The sequence below is a fragment of the Procambarus clarkii genome, chromosome 59, assembly GCF_040958095.1.
Source record: "Procambarus clarkii isolate CNS0578487 chromosome 59, FALCON_Pclarkii_2.0, whole genome shotgun sequence".
Taxonomy (NCBI): Eukaryota; Metazoa; Arthropoda; class Malacostraca; order Decapoda; family Cambaridae; genus Procambarus; species Procambarus clarkii.
In genome coordinates, this window is record NC_091208.1 from 29,729,349 (window position 1) to 29,750,892 (window position 21,544).

Below are 21,544 nucleotides of genomic sequence, written 5' to 3' on the forward strand. Positions count from 1 at the left end.
TAAATATGACCGAAAAAGTAAGATTAATAAGTCTAACACGAATTTGTAAAACACGCGTTTTGTAATAACTTATTACATTTTCAAAGACTTTAGTTTACACACACACAACTGTAACCTGAAAACACTAAACAGAGTTTTACTTACGCTAAACACTTAAACAGCTTGTCTTATATACTCGCATTTGGGTGAGGTGATATGTTGCAACAGTTTTGGATGAGGTGAACAAACTTTTGACCAACACAAGACAGAACACGGAACAATGGGTATAAATTGGATAAATGAGAGGGAAGAATGGAAGTAACTGCCAAGGGCCTATTGGCCCATACTTCCTCTTGATGCTTCTATATTGGTACGGAGTCTTGAAGTGGGTGGAATATAGTTGTGCATTAATTGGCTGTTGATTGCTGGTGTTGACTTTTTTGATGTGTAGTGCCTCGCAGATGTCAAGCCGCCTGCTATCGCTGTATCTATCGATGATTTCTGTGTTGTTTGTTAAGACTTCTCTGGTGATGGTCTGGTTGTGGGAAGAGATTATATGTTCCTTAATGGAGCCCTGCTGCTTATGCGTCGTTAATCGCCTGGAAAGAGATGTTGTTGCCTTGCCTATATACTGAATTCTTTGGGGCTTACAGTCCCCAAGTGGGCATTTCAAGGCATAGACGACGTTGGTCTCCTTTAAGGCGTTCTGCTTTGTGTCTGGAGAGTTTCTCATGAGTAGGCTGGCCGTTTTTTCGGTTTTATAGTAAAGTGTCAGTTGTATCTTCTGATTTTGTCTGTAGGGATAATGTTCCTATTAACAATATCTTTCATGACCCTTTCCTCCGTTTTATGAGCTGTGGAAAAGAAGTTCCTGTAAAATAGTCTAATAGGGGGTATAGGTGTTGTGTTAGTTGTCTCTTCAGAGGTTGCATGGCGTTTCACTTTCCTTTTTATGATGTCTTCAGCGAAACCATTGGAGAAGCCGTTGTTGACTAGGACCTGCCTTACCTTACAGAGTTCTTCATCGACTTGCTTCCATCCTGAGCTGTGGCTGAGAGCACGGTCGACGTAAGCGTTGACAACACTCCTCTTGTACCTGTCTGAGCAGCCACTGTTTGCACCATTCCTTTTCCCCGTCCCATCCCAAATCCTTATCCTGACCCCTTCCCAGTGCTATTTAGTCGTAATGGCTTGGCGCTTTCCCTTGAGTATTTTCCTCCGTTCCTCTTCTATCTGGCCTGAAACAGGCTTTCGGGCGATGGAATGAGGGCTGTTGGCTTACCGAAAAGCCTGTGGCTGATCGTAATATTCTATTCTAGTCTGTGCAGTCCGACTTTGGTCAGAAAGGACAAGTGTTCATCAGCCAAGCTTGTTCTCTCAGAACGTTTTATTGATATCATGAAGGAAAAATAACTGTTCACACACCCATGTAGAACCGAACATTACCCTGATCCTTGTGGCAAACTTCATAAAGTTTTATTTTAACTTCTCAGGCAGGTATGAACAGACACCAGGTGTGCCCACTACAAGATGCTTTCCTCTGAGGGTAGAGCCCGACTGCATTTCTAACAGTTCTATCTGCAGGTTTTCTTTCGCCTTGACGACATCACAGGTGAATGGTGAGGAGAATATAGCCAAGTGGTGTTGACAAGATGAGAAATGACGAAATCCTTCCTCAAATTCCTTTGAGAACAATTCCTGGTGACAGTGTGTAGTTAACGGAGCTAAGTACACAGTCAGTATTGACAGTCTCTCGCAGCTCTTTGCGCTTCACGGCTGCATTTGCGTTTCTTTTGTGGTGTTGAAATCTATTAAAAAGTGATAGTTTAAATGATAAAAACTTCAGTTTTGACTGTTAAATGACCTAATTACAGTGTCCTCCGTGAGGGGGGGGGGGCACAGTGGGAGGGCCCCCAGGACACACCCACAGAGGGGGACCACTATGGGAGGGCCCCCAGGACACACCCACAGAGGGGACCACTATGGGAGGGCCCCCAGGACACACCCACAGAGGGGACCACTATGGGAGGGCCCCCAGGACACACCCACAGAGGAGACCACTATGGGAGGGCCCCCAGGACACACAGAGGGGACCACTATGGGAGGGCCCCCAGGACACACCCACAGAGGAGACCACTATGGGAGGGCCCCTAGGACACACCCACAGAAGGGGCCACTATGGGAGGGCCCCCAGGACACACCCACAGAGGGGACCACTATGGGAGGGCCCCCAGGACACACCCACAGAGGGGACCACTATGGGAGGGCTCCCAGGACACACCCACAGAGGAGACCACTATGGGAGGGCCCCCAGGACACACCCACAGAGGAGACCACTATGGGAGGGCCCCCAGGACACACCCACAGAGGAGACCACTATGGGAGGGCCCCCAGGACACACAGGGGGCCACTATGGGAGGGCCCCTAGGACACACCCACAGAGGGGACCACTATGGGAGGGCCCCCAGGACACACAGAGGGGGCCACTATGGGAGGGCCCCCAGGACACACAGAGGGGGCCACTATGGGAGGGCCCCCAGGACACACCAAGGGGGCCCTCCAGGGAGCAGGGCCCGGGAGGCGGAATGATACACTGGTAATCCCTCGAGGCTCCTGATCTTAACAAGCGAACAATTACAACTTGCCACAGTGCCAGGAGAGTGCCAGGAGAGTGTCAGGATAGTGCCAGGATAGTGCCAGGATAGTGCCAGGAGAGTGCCAGGAGAGTGTCAGGAGAGTGTCAGGATAGTGCCAGGATAGTGCCAGGATAGTGCCAGGAGAGTGCCAGGATAGTGCCAGGATAGTGCCAGGAGAGTGCCAGGAGAGTGTCAGGATAGTGCCAGGAGAGTGTCAGGAGAGTGCCAGGATAGTGCCAGGATAGTGCCAGGAGAGTGCCAGGAGAGTGGCAGGAGAGTGCCAGGAGAGTGGCAGGAGAGTGGCAGGAGAGTGGCAGGGGAGTGGCAGGGGAGTGGCAGGAGAGTGGCAGGAGAGTGGCAGGAGAGTGGCAGGAGAGTGGCAGGAGAGTGGCAGGAGAGTGTCAGGAGAGTGTCAGGGGAGTGGCAGGGGAGTGGCAGGAGAGTGGCAGGAGAGTGGCAGGAGAGTGGCAGGAGAGTGGCAGGAGAGTGGCAGGAGAGTGGCAGGAGAGTGGCAGGAGAGTGCCAGGAGAGTGTCAGGAGAGTGCCAGGAGTGTCACCATCACATGTTGGCATCTCAAGGCATGACACTGTTGATATGCTTGCTAAGACAGCCTGCAGAAAACCAGTGGTAGAAATTGATATGGGCGTTTCATTAGCAGTGACAAAGAGAATACTTAAACAAATATCTAATGAAGATCTCACCGACCTAACAAATTCACAAAGACCTGAAAGTTGTAGCATTAAATATTATGATAGATATCGTGAGGAGACATTCACATATGGGACTAATAGAACAAGAACTCGGCAATGTGATGTTATAGTGGCCAGAATACGCCTGGGATATAGACGTATCTGGCAGCTTTCTCAAAACCCAAATGTCGAGTACACAATGTGTCAACTTTGTGAAAGAGAAAACATGCACTCTCTTGAACATTATATTGTAGAATGTCCCATATTGACTGACTTTCGCCCTCCTGGGCTAAGGTATGCTGAACTCTGTAGTTACTATATGAGTACTGGAACGCTTGATGATATATTGGACTTGTACCCAAGATTAACCATGTAATGTATCAATTATACAATGTATGTATGTGATGTAACTATATAACCTGAGCTTGTAAAAGCACCTTAATCACCTTCAGTGGTTAAGTGCTTAATTGCACACTAGTTTCTCTATCAGCTATCTCACCCTCTGTGAGTAGGAGAGCCATAAATGTATGTGTATGTATGTATGTATGTATGTGTATGCATGTGTGTTTGTATGTATATATGTATATGTGTGCGTATGTATATGTATGTATGTGTATAAAGTATATGTGGAAGCTGATCAGAATTACATTTCACCTTTGTAAATGCACAATAATGACACTATGTAAAGAACACATCAACCATCAGTCCAGAACACATCAGAACACAAGAACACATCAGTCCAGCAACCAGGAGGCCTGGTCGACGACCGGGCCGCGGGGACACTAAGCCCCGGAAGCACCTCAAGGTAGCCTCAAGGTAGGTAGCCACCACTTTATGTAGGGCAGATGTAACTCTGTGTATCTATGTATTTACGTATGTAAGTTAGCTTAGCATTTTAAAAGCACTACAATCACCATCTGTGGTTGATTGTTCAATAAATCCCTGAACTATATGTTTAACACATCTCTAACCCAGTCCATGGAGGACAGAAGAAAATGTATATATATGCTGGTTAGCACTGTAAATATCAGGCCACGTCTGTGGTATAAAATAATAATAAAAACATATATAAGTTGTATTTAATAACATTAATTCTGAAACTTACCTCAAGTTATTCTGTCTTCCTCAGAGATCTTAGAGACGTTGTGCGATAACTTCCTGCCCAGGAATGTCTCCGCTATTCTCTATCTCTTCAACTCTGAGACCTACGGGAGATCTACCGCCTCAGTCCAGTACTTTTTCCAGCTGGCTGGCTATCTGGGTATTCCTGTTATCGCCTGGAACGCCGATAACTCAGGCTTGGAGAGGGTAGGTGATCATCATTTCTGTTATCTTAGATCCTTGACCTCATGTCCCAGCTCCTTGGCCTCATATCCCAGCTCCTTGGCCTCTTATCCCAGCTCCTTGCACTCATATCCCAGCTCCTTGGCCTCTTATCCCAGCTCCTTGCACTCATATCCCAGCTCCTTATCCTCATATCCCAGCTCCTTGGCCTCATATCCCAGCTCCTTGTCCTCATATCCCAGCTCCTTGTCCTCATATCCCAGCTCCTTGGCCTCATATCCCAGCTCCTTGGCCTCTTATTCCAGCTCCTTGCACTCATATCCCAGCTCCTTATCCTTATATCCCAGCTCCTTGCCCTCATATCCCAGCTCCTTGCCCTCATATCCCAGCTCCTTGTCCTCATATCCCAGCTCCTTATCCTTATATCCCAGCTCCTTGCCCTCATATCCCAGCTCCTTGCCCTCATATCCCAGCTCCTTGTCCTCATATCCCAGCTCCTTATCCTTATATCCCATCTCCTTGTCCTCATATCCCAGCTCCTTGTCCTTATATCCCAGCTCCTTGGCCTCATATCCCAGCTCCTTGTCCTCATATCCCAGTTCCTTATCCTTATATCCCAGCTCCTTGGCCTCATATCCCTGCTCCTTATCCTTATATCCCAGCTCCTTTTCCACATATCCCAGCTCCTTGGCCTCATATCCCAGCTCCTTGGCCTCATATCCCAGCTCCTTTCCCATATATCCATTCCAAGAAACATTTAGATAAGTTCTTGCAAGGAGTGCCGGACCAACCGGGCTGTGGTGGGTATGTGGGCCTGTGGGCCGCTCCAAGCAACAGCCTGGTGGACCAAACTCTCACAAGTCAAGCCTGGCCTCAGGCCAGGCTTGTGGAGTAGAACAACTCGTGAAACCCTCTCAGGTATGTTCCAGGTAAGCGTTATACTCATTATATAAGGCTTAGCACTTTCTCCTCATAATTCTCCTTATTGGGTAAATGGTCTACAAGCTATATAAATGGGGAATATACAGGATAGTGTATATCCTGGATAACTGGAATATATCTAGGATAAATGGGGGCATATCCTAAATGAATGGTATATATGTCCTGGATAAATGGGATATATATATATATATCCTGGATAAATGGGATATATATCTTGGATAAATGGGATATATATCCTGGATAAATGGGATATATATCCTGGATAAATGGGATCCTGGACAAATGGGATATATGGGGCATATCTTGGATAAATGGGGGTGGCACATCTTAGATAAATGGTGAATATCCTGGATAAATGGGATATATATCCTGGATAAATGGGGGTATAGCTAGGATAAATGGGGGTAATTTCTTGAATATAGAAACTATACAATTCAAAGTTAAACAGGACTTAGCGAGTTTAAAAGACGCAATAAATCTCAGAATCCAATGTGGTAATGGTTCCCCTGTCTCCCTCAACCGTTAATTACCTGTGGGTTAATTACCTGTGGGTTAATTACCTGTGGGTCAATTACCTGTGGGTCAATTACCTGTGGGTCAATTACCTGTGGGTTAGTTACCTGTGGGTTAATTACCTGTGGGTCAATTACCTGTGGGTTAATTACCTGTGGGTTAGTTACCTGTGGGTTAGTTACCTGTTGGTTAATTACCTGTGGGTTAATTACCTGTGGGTTAGTTACCTGTGGGTTAGTTACCTGTGGGTTAATTACCTGTGGGTTAGTTACCTGTGGGTTAGTTACCTGTGGGTTAGTTACCTGTGGGTTAGTTACCTGTGGGTTAGTTACCTGTGGGTTAGTTACCTGTGGGTTAGTTACCTGTGGGTTAGTTACCTGTGGGTTAATTACCTGTGGGTTAATTACCTGTGGGTTAGTTACCTGTGGGTTAGTTACCTGTGGGTTAGTTACCTGTGGGTTAATTACCTGTGGGTTAATTACCTGTGGGTTAATTACCTGTGGGTTAGTTACCTGTGGGTTAGTTACCTGTGGGTTAGTTACCTGTGGGTTAATTACCTGTGGGTTAATTACCTGTGGGTTAATTACCTGTGGGTTAGTTACCTGTGGGTTAATTACCTGTTGGTTAGTTACCTGTGGGTTTGGAGAGGTGCATTACGAAAAATAATAATAATAAGTTTCGGCACTTGAGTGTGGGAGGAAAGGTCTGTAAGTCGACAAGGTTGAATTGTGGTGATTAGTGGCTTGTTGGTAGTAATGGAACTGCTTCCTGGAGAGGTGGTGAGTGGTGGTGGTGACGGGTGGTGGTAGTAGTGACGGGTGGTGGTGGTGGTGACGTTTCTGTTTGTTGAGAGTCTATTTCTGTCTGTTGGTCTCTGTCTGTCACCCTCCCTCCCTCCTCTTCTCTCTCATTTTCATTCTCTCCTCCTTTCTCTCTCTCTTTTTCCATCCTGTTCTCTCTCCCTCCATGCTATTTTCTCTCTCTCATTCTCCTTTCGTCATTCCCTCCCGTTGTTTCTACCTCCTTCCCTTCTGTTTTCTCTCCTCTCTCCTTCCCTCCCTCTCACTGTGAGTCATTCATAAGCATATACATGAACACGTCGTCATATTCCGCTAACACAACGCTGACACGAGGTGCTGCACGCCTCAGGTCAGCCTGGGAGGAGTCTAGCATCTTGGGAGGAGGCAGAGAGCGTCCTTATCTTGAAGTTATTTTGAGATGATTTCGGGGCTTTTTAGTGTCCCCGCGGCCCGGTCCTCGACCAGGCCTCCACCCCCAGGAAGCAGCCCGTGACAGCTGACTAACACCCAGGTACCTATTTTACTGCTAGGTAACAGGGGCATAGGGTGAAAGAAACTCTGCCCAATGTTTCTCGCCGGCGCCTGGGATCGAACCCAGGACCACAGGATCACAAGTCCAGCGTGCTGTCCGCTCGGCCGACCGGCTCCCTGGCCATACATTTAGCAAAACCTTTCCTGCCTCCTCCTCAGATCACTGATTTTTGCCTCTAGGACGTGGGTCTAGGTCCAGACCCAGTGGGCACTGGGTCTAGGTCCAGACCCAGTGGGCACTAGGTCCGCCCACTGGGTCTGGGCACCTCAATGTGGGCACCTCAGCACGGTGTAGTTAAATGCCTTAAATACGTGACCGTCGTGCAGAATAACTTATAAGCAGTAATGAGTGAATTGGGTTTTACTTCTTAAATTATTGGGCAGGTGTGTTGCACGATGCTGCCAATGTTAGTCACATGTCAAGCAGATAACTAGGATGTACTCAGGAAATTATGTTATACAATTTACAGAGCAGAAGGGTGTGGGATCTCGGGGTCCTTTGCACAATCTATTCAACTTCCACTAATGCTTATGCAACATTATGCAACATGCAAATCAAGTAACAATTCCACTATGACTCTCAGTGTTTGTAAATCAGGACGTTATGAGCTGCAAGGAAAATATACACACACACACACACACACACACACACACACACACACACACGCAAGGGGGGGGGGCTGGTAGCTGAGTGGACAACGCGCAGGACTCGTAATTCTACGGCCAGGGTTCGATTCCCGGCAGACCAGGCAGAAACCAAGGGGCAGAGTTTCTTGCACCCTGAATGCCCCCTCCCCCCTGTTACCTAGTAATAAATAGGTAACTGGGAGTTAGACAGCTGTTACGGAGCTGCTTCCTGGTGTGTGTGTGTGTGTGTGTGTGAAAAAAAATTAGTTAGTAGTTAGTAACAGTTGATTGAAAGTTGACAGGCGGGCCGAAAGAGCAGAGCTCAACCCCCGCAAGCACAACTAGGTGAATACACACACACACACACACACACACACACACACACACACACACACACACAAAGTCCAAAGGTATGCCACTAGACTAGTCCCAGAACTAAGAGGCATGAGTTACGAGGAAAGGCTGTGGGAAATGCACCTTACGACACTGGAAGACAGAAGAGTAAGGGAAGACATGATCACAACCTACAAAATCCTCAGAGGAATCGACCGGGTAAACAAGGATAAACTATTCAACACTGGTGGGACGCGAACAAGGGGACACAGGTGGAAATTGAGTACCAACATGAGCCGCAGAGACGTTAGAAGGAACTTTTTCAGTGTGGGAGTAGTTAACAGGTGGAAGGCATTAGGCAGTGATGTGGTGGAGGCTGACTCCATACACAGTTTATAATGTAGATATGATAGAACCCAATAGGCTCAGGAACCTGTACACCAGTCGATTGACAGTTGAGAGGCGGGACCAAAGAGCCAAAGCTCAACCCCCGCAAGCACAAATAGGTGAGTACACACACACACACACACACACACACACACACACACACACATATATATATATATATATATATATATATATATATATGTCGTACCTAGTAGCCAGAAAGCACTTCTCGGCCTACTATGCAAGGCCCGATTTGCCTAATAAGCCAAGTTTTCCTGAATTAATATATTTTCTCTATTTTTTTTCTTATGAAATGATAAAGCTACCCATTTCATTATGTATGAAGTCAATTTTTTTTTATTGGAGTTAAAATTAACGTAGATATATGACCGAACCTAACCAACCCTACCTAACCTAACCTATCTTTATAGGTTAGGTTAGGTAGCCGAAAAAGTTAGGTTAGGTTAGGTTAGGTAGGTTAGGTAGTCGAAAAATAATTCATGAAAACTTGGCTTATTAGGCAAATCGGGCCTTGCATAGTAGGCCGAGAAGTGCGTTCTGGCTACTAGGTACGACATATATATATATATATATATATATATATATATATATATATATATATATATATATATATATATATATATATATTTTAGGTGGTTGGTAGTCTTCTTGGTCTAATAGAATATTATCAGGTCTATGTTTTGGTTAGGAGTAGTGCTTTTTACTCCTTTACGGATTATTTCTTTCATTAATCTTTCCTCTTTTATATGTTCACTGTGCATGGTTGATTTGTAATATAATTTTATTGGGGGTGTTGTGGTTTCTGTTCTAGGTTCTGAATTATACCAACGGTCCAAGTGTCTTCTTATAGCAGCGTTTATTTCCGCGTTGCTATATCCGTTGTTCACCAATACCTGAGTTACTCTTTCAAACTCTCTACTCACGTTGCTCCATTCAGAGCAGTGGGTAAGCGCTCGACGAATATAAGCATTGAGAACACTGGCTTTGTATCTTTGGGGGCACTCACTTCTACCGTTCAGGCATAATCCTATGTTGGTGGGCTTGGTATATACGTTGGTGCTTAAAGAGGTTCCTGTTTTTGTTATTAGTACATCCAAGAATGGCAGACTGTTATTTTCACTATTTTCATGTGTAAATCGGAGTACTGACTCTCTCTCTAGGTGTCTTTTTAGGTCAATTAGTTCATCTGAGTCTTTTACTATTACGAATATGTCATCTACATAACGGCAGTATACAGTTGGTTTTTGTCTGCTACTGAAGACCCTATCTTCGATGGTTCCCATATAAAAATTAGCAAATAAAACTCCTAAGGGGGAGCCCATTGCTACTCCGTCTATTTGTAAATACATGTCTCCTTGTGGACTGATGAAAGGGGCTTCCTTTGTACATGCTTCGAGAAGACTTTTCAAGTGTGGCTCAGGTATGTCTAATTTGGGGGTGCTCTCGTCTCTGTATACTCTGTCCAGTATCATTCCTATGGTTGTGTCGACTGGGACGTTGGTAAATAGGGATTCAACGTCCAGGGAAGCGATGATACCATCGGGCTGAGTAGTTTTGATTATTACTAGGAAATAATGTGTGTGTGTGTGTGTGTGTGTGTGTGTGTGTGTGTGTGTGTGTGTGTGTGTGTGTGTGTGTGTGTGTGTGTGTGTGTTCTCACCTAATTGTGCTTGCGGGGGTTGAGCTCTGGCTCTTTGGTCCCGCCTCTCAACCGTCAATCAACTGGTGTACAGATTCCTGAGCCTACTGGGCTCTATCATATCTTCATTTGAAACTGTGTATGGAGTCAGCCTCCACCACATCACTTCCTAGTGCATTCCATTTACTAACTACTCTGACACTGAAAAAGTTCTTTCTAATGTCTCTGTGGCTCATTTGGGTACTCAGCTTCCACCTGTGTCCCCTTGTTCGCGTCCCTCCAGTGTTGAATAGTTCATCCTTGTTTACCCGGTCGATTCCCCTCAGGATTTTGTAGGTTGTGATCATGTCCCCCCTTACTCTTCTGTCTTCCAGTGTCGTAAGGTGCATTTCCCGCAGCCTTTCCTCATAACTCATGCCTCTTAGTTCTAGGACTAGTCTAGTAGCATACCTTTGGACTTTTTCCAGCTTCGTCTTGTGCTTGACAAGGTACGGGCTCCATGCTGGGGCCGCATACTCCAGGATTGGTCTTACATATGTTGTGTACAAGATTCTGAATGATTCCTTACACAGGTTCCTGAACGCCGTTCTGATATTAGCCAGCCTCGCATATGCCGCAGACGTTATTCTTTTTATGTGGGCTTCAGGAGACAGGTTTGGTGTGATATCAACTCCTAGATCTTTCTCTCTGTCTGTTTCGTTAAGTACTTCATCTCTATTCTGTATCCTTTGTCTAGCCTCCTGTTTCCACTGCCTAGTTTCATTACTTTGCATTTACTCGGGTTGAACTTCAACAGCCATTTGTTGGACCATTCACTCAGTCTATCCAGGTCATCTTGTAGCCTCCTACTATCATCCTCTGTTTCAATCCTCCTCATAATTTTTGCATCGTCGGCAAACATTGAGAGGAACGAATCTATACCCTCTGGGAGATCATTTACATATACCAGAAACAGTCTAGGTCCAAGGACTGACCCCTGCGGGACTCCACTTGTAACGTCTCGCCAATCTGAGACCTCACCCCTCACACAGACTCGTTGTCTCCTGTTGCTTAGGTACTCCACTATCCACCGGAGTATCTTCCCTTTCACTCCAGCCTGCGTCTCCAACTTTCGCACTAGCCTCTTGTGTGGCACTGTATCAAAGGCTTTCTGACAATCCAAAAATATGCAGTCTGCCCACCCTTCTCTTTCTTGCCTTATTTTTGTTACCTGGTCGTAGAATTCAAGTAACCCTGTGAGGCAGGACCTGCCATCCCTGAAACCATGTTGATGCTGTGTTACAAAGTTCCTTCGCTCCAGATGCTCCACTAGTTTTTTTCGCACAATCTTCTCCATCAGCTTGCATGGTATGCAGGTTAGGGACACAGGCCTGTAGTTCAGTGCCTCCTGTCTATCCCCTTTCTTGTATATCGGGACTACGTTAGCTGCTTTCCAAATATCTGGCAGTTCCCCTGTTGCCAGTGATTTGTTATACACTATGGAGAGTGGTTTGCTCAGTTCTCCTGCTCCTTCCTTTAGAACCCAAGGGGAGATTCCATCTGGACCTATAGCCTTTGTCACATCCAACTCTAGTAAACACTTCCTCACTTCCCCGCTGGTAATCTCAAACTCTTCCAGTGGTTCCTGGTTAGCTATTCCCACACTTACCTCTGGAATTTCTCCTTGCTCTAAGGTGAAGACCTCCTGGAATTTCTTATTCAATTCCTCACACACTTCCTTGTCATTTGTAGTGAATCCTTCCGCCCCTATCCTTAATTTCATAACCTGTTCCTTTACTGTTGTTTTTCTCCTGGTGTGGCTATGCAACAATTTAGGCTGAGTCTTTGCCTTGCTTGCGATGTCATTTTCGTATTGTCTTTCTGCCTCTCTTCTCATCCTGACATATTCATTCCTGGCATTCTGGTATCTTTCTCTGCTCTCCAGTGTCCTGTTATTCCTATAGTTTCTCCATGCCCTTTTACTTTGCTGCTTAGCTAGCCCACATCTCTGATTAAACCATGGGTTTCTCATTTTCATTTCTCTGTTTTCCTTTTAGACTGGGACAAACTTGTTTGCTGCGTCCTTGCACTTCTGTGTGATGTAATCCATCATATCTTGGGCCGTCTTTCCCCTGAGCTCTGTTTCCCATGCTATATCTGTTAGGAATTTTCTTATCCCCTCATAGTTTCCCTTTCGGTATGCTAACCTTTTGGTTTCGGTATCCCTCCACGAGTTCAATAACCCTTCTTCAATCAAGTACTCAAACACCAGTACACTGTGGTCGCTCATTCCTACTGGGTCCTCAAAACCGATTTTTTTTTATGTCGGAGTCATTCAGAGTGAAGACTATGTCGAGTCTCGCTGGTTCATCATTGCCTCTCATCCTTGTGGGTTCTCCGACATGCTGGGTTAAAAAGTTTCTTGTCACCACCTCCAATAGTTTGGCTCTCCACGTAGCCTCGCCTCCATGCGGTTCCTTGTTCTCCCAGTCAATCTTTCCGTGATTGAAGTCGCCCATAATGAGCAGGTGGGATCTATTTCTACAGGCAGCAGAGGCTGCCCTCTCAATTATAGTGTTAACTGCCATGTTGTTGTTTTCATACTCTTGACTGGGTCTTCTGTCATTTGGTGGTGGATTATATATTACTGCTACTACTATTCTTGGTCCTCCCATTGTTATGGTGCCTGCTATGTAGTCTCTGAACTCCTCACAGCCCGGGATGGCCATCTCCTTAAAACTCCATTCCCTTCTCATGAGTAGGGCCACTCCGCCTCCTCCCCTACCTTCCCTCTCTTTCCTTATTACTGTATACTCCTGGGGAACACGGCATTCGTTATGATTCCAGAGAGTTTTGTTTCAGTGAGTCCGATTACATCTATGTTAACTTCTTGTGCTCTTTCCCTTAGTTCACTTGTCTTGCTTGTGATCCCATCTATGCTCGAGTACATCACCCTGAAACTGACTCTCTTCTGCTTCTTCTCTGGGGGGGACCTTTGGGATCTGGGGTGAGTGGGAGCTGGGGGGGCCTGGCACGGGGAGACTGGTGGAGGAGGGAGGGCTTGGGGGGGTGGGGGAGAGGGGGGTGGTGGGGGAGACGGGGAGGGTAAGGGGGGTGGGTAAGAGGGGGAGGGTAGGGGGGGAGAGGGAGAGGGTTGGGGGGAGAGTGAGAGGGGGAGGGTTGGCGGGGGGTGAGAGAGGAGGGTTGGGGAAGCATGGGGGGAGGAGAGGCTGTGGGGGATAGGGGAGATGGGGGGGCTTGGGGGGGGGGAGAAAAGGGTGGAGGGCTTGGGGGGCGTGGGGGAAAAAGGAGGGTTGAGGTGGGTGAGGAAGAGGGGAGGGTTTAGGGGAGTGGGGGAGAGGGGAAGACTTAGGTGGGGTGGGGGAGAGTGGGGGGCGGGGGAGAAGGGAGGGTTTGGGGGTGGGAGAGACGGGAAGGCATGTGGAAGAGGGGAAGGCTTGAGGGATGTGGGAGAAGGGAGGTCCTGGGGAGAGGGGTGAGTGGGAGGAGGGGGGTGGATGGGGGGGGAGGGTGCCCTAGGTGGGTACTTAGTGTGGGGGCTGACAGGGGATGGGGCAGGTTGGGTGTCTGTTGGGTAGAATGTGGGGGTGGTGCCCCAATCCCAGTGGCTGTTGCACTGTTTGAGGAGGGTTCTCCATTCCCCTCTGAGATTGTAGGGATCGGGGTTGTGGCTCCCCGATTCCTTTCGCTCTCCCTGCGCTCCTTCCTCGCGTCTGCTGCCTGCTTTCTCTCTTCCCTTGTCATATCCCTCTGCAGGAATACTCTTTTGAACTTGTCTACATATGCTACTGCATATACATATGCATATAATGTGTGTGTGTGTGTACTTACCTAATTGTACTTACCTAATTGTGCTTGCGGGGGTTGAGCTCTGGCTCTTTGGTCCCGCCTCTCAACCGTCAATCAACTGGTGTACAGATTCCTGAGCCTATTGGGCTCTATCATATCTACATTTGAAACTGTGAATGGAGTCAGCCTCCACCACATCACTTCCTAATGCATTCCATTTGCTAACTACTCTGACACTGAAAAAGTTCTTTCTAACGTCTCTGTGGCTCATTTGGGTACTCAGCTTCCACCTGTGTCCCCTTGTTCGCGTCCCACCAGTGTTGAAAAGTTCGTCCTTGTTTACCCGGTCGATTCCCCTGAGGATTTTGAGGTGTCTGTATTTTGTCTGGATTTTGTGTGTGTGTATGTGTGTGTGTGTGTGTGTGTGTACTCACCTAGTTGTGCTTGCTGGGGTTGAGCTTTGGCTCTTTCGTCCCGCCTCTCAACTGTCAATCAACAGGTGCACAGGTTCCGGAGCCTATTGGGCTCTATCATATCTGCACTTGAAACTGTGTATGGAGTCAGCCTCCACCACATCACTTCCTAATGCATTCCATTTGTCAACCACTCTGACACTAAAAAAGTTCTTTCTAATATTTCTGTGGCTCAGTTTCCACCTGTGTCCCCTAGTGTGTGTGCCCCTTGTGTTAAATAGCCTGTCTTTATCAACCCTGTCAATTCCCTTGAGAATCTTGAATGTGGTGATCATGTCCCCCCTAACTCTTCTGTCTTCCAGCGACGTGAGGTTTAATTCCCGTAGTCTCTCCTCGTAGCTCATACCTCTCAGCTCGGGTACTAGTCTGGTGGCAAACCTTTGAACCTTTTCCAGTATAGTCTTATCCTTGACTAGATGTATTTACCTAGTTGTGCTTGCGGGGGTTGAGCTCTGGCTCTTTCAGCCCGCCTCACAACTGTCAATCAATCAACTGTTACTTAGTTGAGTCTAACTCCCAGGTACCTACTTACTGCATGGTAACAGGGGTATCAGGGTGAAAGAAACTTCCTATTTTTGTTTCTCGCCGGCGCCGGTAATCGAACCCCGGTCCACAGGATTACGTGTACAGTGTGCTGTCCACTCAGCTACCAGTGCCCGGTATTATTGTGTACTCACCTAGTTGTGCTTGCGAGGGTTGAGCTTTGGCTCTTTGGTCCCGCCTCTCAACTGTTAATCAACTGGTGTACAGGTTCCTGAGCCTACTGAGCTCTATCATATCTACATTATAAACTGTGTATGGAGTCAGCCTCCACCACATCACTGCCTAATGCATTCCACCTGTTAACTACTCTGACACTGAAAAAGTTACTTCTAACGTCCCTGTGGCTCATGTGGGTACTCGGTCTCCACCTGTGTCCCCGTGTGCGTGTACCACCCGTGTTAAATAATCCACCTTTGTTTACCCTGTCAGTTCCCCTGAGAATTTTGCGTGTGGTGATCATGCCTCCCCAGGCTCTTCTGTCTTTCAGAAACGTGAGGTGCATTTCCCGCAGCCTTTCCTCGTAACTCATGCCTCTTAGTTCTGGGACTAGTCTAGTGGCATACCTCTGAACTTTCTCCAGCTTCGTCTTGTGCTTGACAAGGTACGGGCTCCATGCGGGGGCCCCATACTCCAGGATTGGTCTTACATATGTGATGTACAAGGTTCTGTAAGATTGCTTACACAGGTTCCTGAAGGCAGTTCTGATGTTAGCTAGCCTCGCATATGCCGCAGACGTTATTCTCTTTATGTGGGCTTCAGGAGACAGGTTTGGTGTGATATCAACTCCTAGATCTTTCTCTCTGTCCGTTTCATGAAGGACTTCATCTCCCATTCTGTATCCTGTGTCTGGCCTCCTGTTTCTTCCACCTAGTTTAATTATCTTACATTTACTTAGGTAGAACTTTAACAGCCATTTGTTGAACTATTCACACCGTGTGTGTGTGTGTGTGTGTGTGTGTGTGTGTGTGTGTGTGTGTGTGTGTGTGTGTACTCACCTAGTTGTACTCACCTAGTTGTGTTTGCGGGGGTTGAGCTCTGGCTCTTTGGTCCCGCCTCTCAACCGTCAATCAACAGGTGTACAGATTCCTGAGCCTATCGGACTCTGTCATATCTACACTTGAAACTGTGTATGGAGTGAGCCTCCACCACATCACCCCCTAATGCATTCCATTTGTCAACCACTCTGACACTAAAAAAGTTCTTTCTAATATCTCTGTGGCTCATTTGGGCACTCAGTTTCCACCTGTGTCCCCTTGTGCGTGTTCCCCTTGTGTTAAATAGACTGTCTTTATCTACCCTATCAATCCCCTTCAGAATCTTGAATGTGGTGATCATGTCCCCCCTAACTCTTCTGTCTTCCAGCGAAGTGAGGTTTAATTCCCGTAGTCTCTCCTCGTAGCTCATACCTCTCAGCTCGGGTACTAGTCTGGTGGCAAACCTTTGAACCTTTTCCAGTTTAGTCTTATCCTTGACTAGATATGGACTCCATGCTGGGGCTGCATACTCCAGGATTGGCCTGACATATGTGGTATACAAAGTTCTGAATGATTCTTTACACAAGTTTCTGAATGCCGTTCGTATGTTGGCCAGCCTGGCATATGCCGCTGATGTTATCCGCTTGATATGTGCTGCAGGAGACAGGTCTGGCGTGATATCAACCCCCAAGTCTTTTTCCTTCTCTGACTCCTGAAGAATTTCCTCTCCCAGATGATACCTTGTATCTGGCCTCCTGCTCCCTACACCTATCTTCATTACATTACATTTGGTTGGGTTAAACTCTAACAACCATTTGTTCGACCATTCCTTCAGCTTGTCTAGGTCTTCTTGAAGCCTCAAACAGTCCTCTTCTGTTTTAATCCTTCTCATAATTTTAGCATCGTCCGCTGTGTGTGTGTGTGTGTGTGTGTGTGTGTGAGTGTGAGTGTGAGTGAGTGTGAGTGTGTGTGTGTGTGAGTGTGTGTGTGAGTGTGTGTGTGAGTGTGTGTGTGAGTGTGTGAGTGTGTGTGTGTGTGTGTGTGTGTGTGTGTGTGTGTGTGTGTGTGTGTGTGTGTGAGTGTGTGTGTGTGTGTGTGAGTGTGTGTGTGAGTGTGTGAGTGTGTGTGTGTGTGTGTGTGTGTGTGTGTGTGTGCGTGCGTGCGTGCGTGCGTGCATGTTTATGTGAGTGTGTGTGTGTGTGTGTGAGAGGACGGACTACCTCACCAGACCACTAACAACCATTCTTCTCTCCTGTCGCTGCGGCTAACAGGATCAGGTAAGATGATCCTCACTCGTCTTAACTTTATTCCTTCACTAGTTTAAGTAAACTAAAAATATTACTACACATTTTTTTACTTAATAAGGCCACATTGTGTTCACAAGTTAGTAAGGAACAATAAAAAGTAACTTTACTGGAGTTCTTAATTGTTTCTTGCTGCTCAAAATTGGGTCAAAAAATTTATTGACTTTATTACTTCACAAATAAATGGAACAGAACAATTTAGACAAATTGTAAATATTATTTATTGGAATTTTATTCATGTTAATCGACTGAGAGTGGGATGGTTAACTGTAGTTGTTAGGTTGTTCGGTCTTTATGAACTGTTGGCTGTTTATGGCTGAACTTTTGACTGTTTATGGCTGAACTGCTGACTGTTTATGGTTGAACTGTTGGCTGTTTATGGTTGGACTGTTGACTGTTTATGGTTGAACTGTTGGCTGTTTATGGTTGGACTGTTGACTGTTTATGGCTGAACTGTTGACTGTTTATGGCTGAACTGTTGACTGTTTTTGGCTGAACTGTTGACTGTTTATGGCTGAACTGTTGACTGTTTATGGCTGAACTGTTGACTGTTTATGGCTGAACTGCTGACTGTTTATGGTTGAACTGTTGACTGTTTATGGCTGAACTGTTGACTGTTTATGGCTGAACTGTTGACTGTTTATGGCTGAACTGTTGACTGTTTATGGCTGAACTGTTGACTGTTTATGGCTGAACTGTTGACTGTTTATGGCTGAACTGTTGACTGTTTATGGTTGAACTGTTGACTGTTCATGACTGAACTATTGACTGTTCATGGCTGAACTATTGACTGTTCATGGCTGAACTATTGACTGTTCATGGCTGAACTGTTCACTGTTTATGGCTGAACTGTTCACTGTTTATGGCTGAACTATTCACTGTTCATGACTGAACTATTGACTGTTCATGACTGAACTATTGACTGTTCATGGCTGAACTGTTCACTGTTTATGGCTGAACTATTCACTGTTCATGACTGAACTGTTGACTGTTCATGGCTGAACTATTGACTGTTCATGGCTGAACTATTGACTGTTCATGGCTGAACTATTGACTGTTCATGGCTGAACTATTGACTGTTCATGGCTGAACTATTGACTGTTCATGGCTGAACTATTGACTGTTCATGGCTGAACTATTGACTGTTCATGGCTGAACTATTGACTGTTCATGGCTGAACTATTGACTGTTCATAGCTGAACTATTGACTGTTCATGGCTGAACTATTGACTGTTCATGGCTGAACTATTGAGTGTTCATGGCTGAACTATTGACTGTTCATGGCTGAACTATTGACTGTTTATGGCTGAACTATTCACTGTTCATGGCTGAACTATTCACTGTTCATGGCTGAACTATTGACTGTTCATGACTGAACTATTGACTGTTTATGACTGAACTATTGACTGTTCATGGCTGAACTATTCACTGTTCATGACTGAACTATTGACTGTTCATGGCTGAACTATTCACTGTTCATGGCTGAACTATTGACTGTTCATAGCTGAACTATTGACTGTTCATGGCTGAACTATTGACTGTTTGACTGAACTATTGACTGTTTATGACTGAACTATTCACTGTTCATGGCTGAACTATTGACTGTTCATGGCTGAACTATTCACTGTTCATGACTGAACTATTGACTGTTCATGGCTGAACTGTTCACTGTTCCTGGCTGAGACTAGGGGGGAGGGGAGCACAAGAACGTCACAGATCATTCCTAGTCATTGCCACTGTTAACAGATCTGACGTAATTTAGTATTTTAGTTCCCATTGATTCTGTAAATGTGAGTAAGGTTAGGTTAGGTTAGGTCGTGTTAGTCCGGGTTAGGTTAGGTTAGGTTAGGTCGTGTTAGTCTTGGGTAGGTCTAGTTATGTTTAACTGGAGTGGGTAAGATTAATTAACATATGGGTTAGTTTGGCTGGGATAGGTTCAGTTAGGTTTGATTTTTGTTAATCGGTGTTAAAATCTACGGAATGTGAATTTTGAAAATTAAATATTTGCAAAATAAATAGTGTACTAAGTATTAATGTTGCTTTTTGAACCCTTCAATACAGCTTTTTCCTTAATATTACGGGATCATACGCATATGACGTCATATATGAGACAGCAGTGCACAGTAGACAACAATGCACAATAAACAATGCACAATACCCACCAATGCACAATACACACCAATGCACAATACACACCAATGCACAATACACACCAATGCACAATACACACCAATGCACAATACACACCAATGCACAATACACACCAATGCACAATAGACAACAATGCACAATACACACCAATGCACAATACACACCAATGCACAATACACACCAATGCACAATACACACCAATGCACAATACACACCAATGCACAACAAACACCAATGCACAATACACAATGCACAATACACATCAATGCACAATACACACCAATGCACAATACACACCAATGCACAATAGACAACAATGCACAATACACACCAATGCACAATAGACAACAATGCACAATACACACCAATGCACAATACACACCAATGCACAATACACACCAATGCACAATACACACCAATGCACAATACACACCAATGCACAATAGACAATGCACAATACACATCAATGCACAATACACACCAATGCACAATACACACCAATGCACAATAGACAACAATGCACAATACACACCAATGCACAATACACACCAATGCACAATACACACCAATGCACAATACACACCAATGCACAACAAACACCAATGCACAATACACAACAATGCACAATACACACCAATGCACAATAGACAATGCACAATACACACCAATGCACAATACACACCAATGCACAATACACACCAATGCACAATAGGCAACAATGCACAATACACACCAATGCACAATACACACCAATGCACAATACACACCAATGCACAATACACACCAATGCACAACAAACACCAATGCACAATACACACCAATGCACAATAGACAACAATGCACAATACACACCAATGCACAACAAACACCAATGCACAACAAACAACAATGCACAATACACACCAATGCACAACAAACACCAATGCACAACAAACACCAATGCACAACAAACACCAATGCACAATACACACCAATGCACAATAGACAACAATGCACAATACACACCAATGCACAACAAACACCAATGCACAACAAACAACAATGCACAATACACACCAATGCACAACAAACACCAATGCACAACAAACACCAATGCACAACAAACACCAATGCACAACAAACACCAATGCACAACAAACACCAATGCACAACAAACACCAATGCACAACAAACACCAATGCACAATACACAACAATGCACAATGTGCCAGTTTAACATGCTAAACACAGCACACAAACGTAAACAATTCCTTTAATCCAGGAATTTAACCTTTTCCTCTGAATCAGACAAACATGAACAACTTTGATCACTGAAGCGGGGCATAAAAAAAGGGGGGTCGGGGGGTCGGGGGGGGGGCATGAAGACTCCCTATAATATGGATGGGTGGGGGGGGAGGGTACCATCTGAAGCGTTAAAGAATGAAAGCATTCTACACTGTAGGGGACATTCTACACTGTAGGGGACATTCTGCACTGTAGGGGAGACATTCTACACTGTAGGGGACATTCTGCACTGTAGGGGAACATTCTACACTGTAGGGGAACATTCTACACTGTAGGGGACATTCTACACTGTAGGGGACATTCTGCACTGTAGGGGAACATTCTACACTGTAGGGGACATTCTACACTATAAGGGACATTCTACACTGTAGGGGAACATTCTACACTGTAGGAGGGACATTCTACACTGTAGGGGAGACATTCTACACTGTAGGGGACATTCTACACTGTAGGGGACATTCTACACTGTAGGGGGAACATTCTACACTGTAGGGGACATTCTACACTGTAGGGGACATTCTGCACTGTAGGGGAACATTCTACACTGTAGGGGACATTCTACACTGTAGGGGACATTCTGCACTGTAGGGGAACATTCTACACTGTAGGGGAGACATTCTACACTGTAGGGGACATTCTACACTG

General features: G+C 45.7%; 1 protein-coding gene across 1 annotated transcript in view; it reads left to right on the plus strand.

Annotated features, from left to right (window-relative positions):
* The window catches only part of LOC123768323 (NMDA receptor 2), a gene marked incomplete in the record, with an annotated part of 194,619 nt that overhangs the window by 762 nt on the left and 172,313 nt on the right, over window positions 1-21,544 (plus strand). The window contains 2 exon segments of the mRNA XM_069307190.1: window positions 1,473-1,476; window positions 4,435-4,613. Coding sequence (XP_069163291.1) covers window positions 1,473-1,476; window positions 4,435-4,613 — 183 coding nt within the window.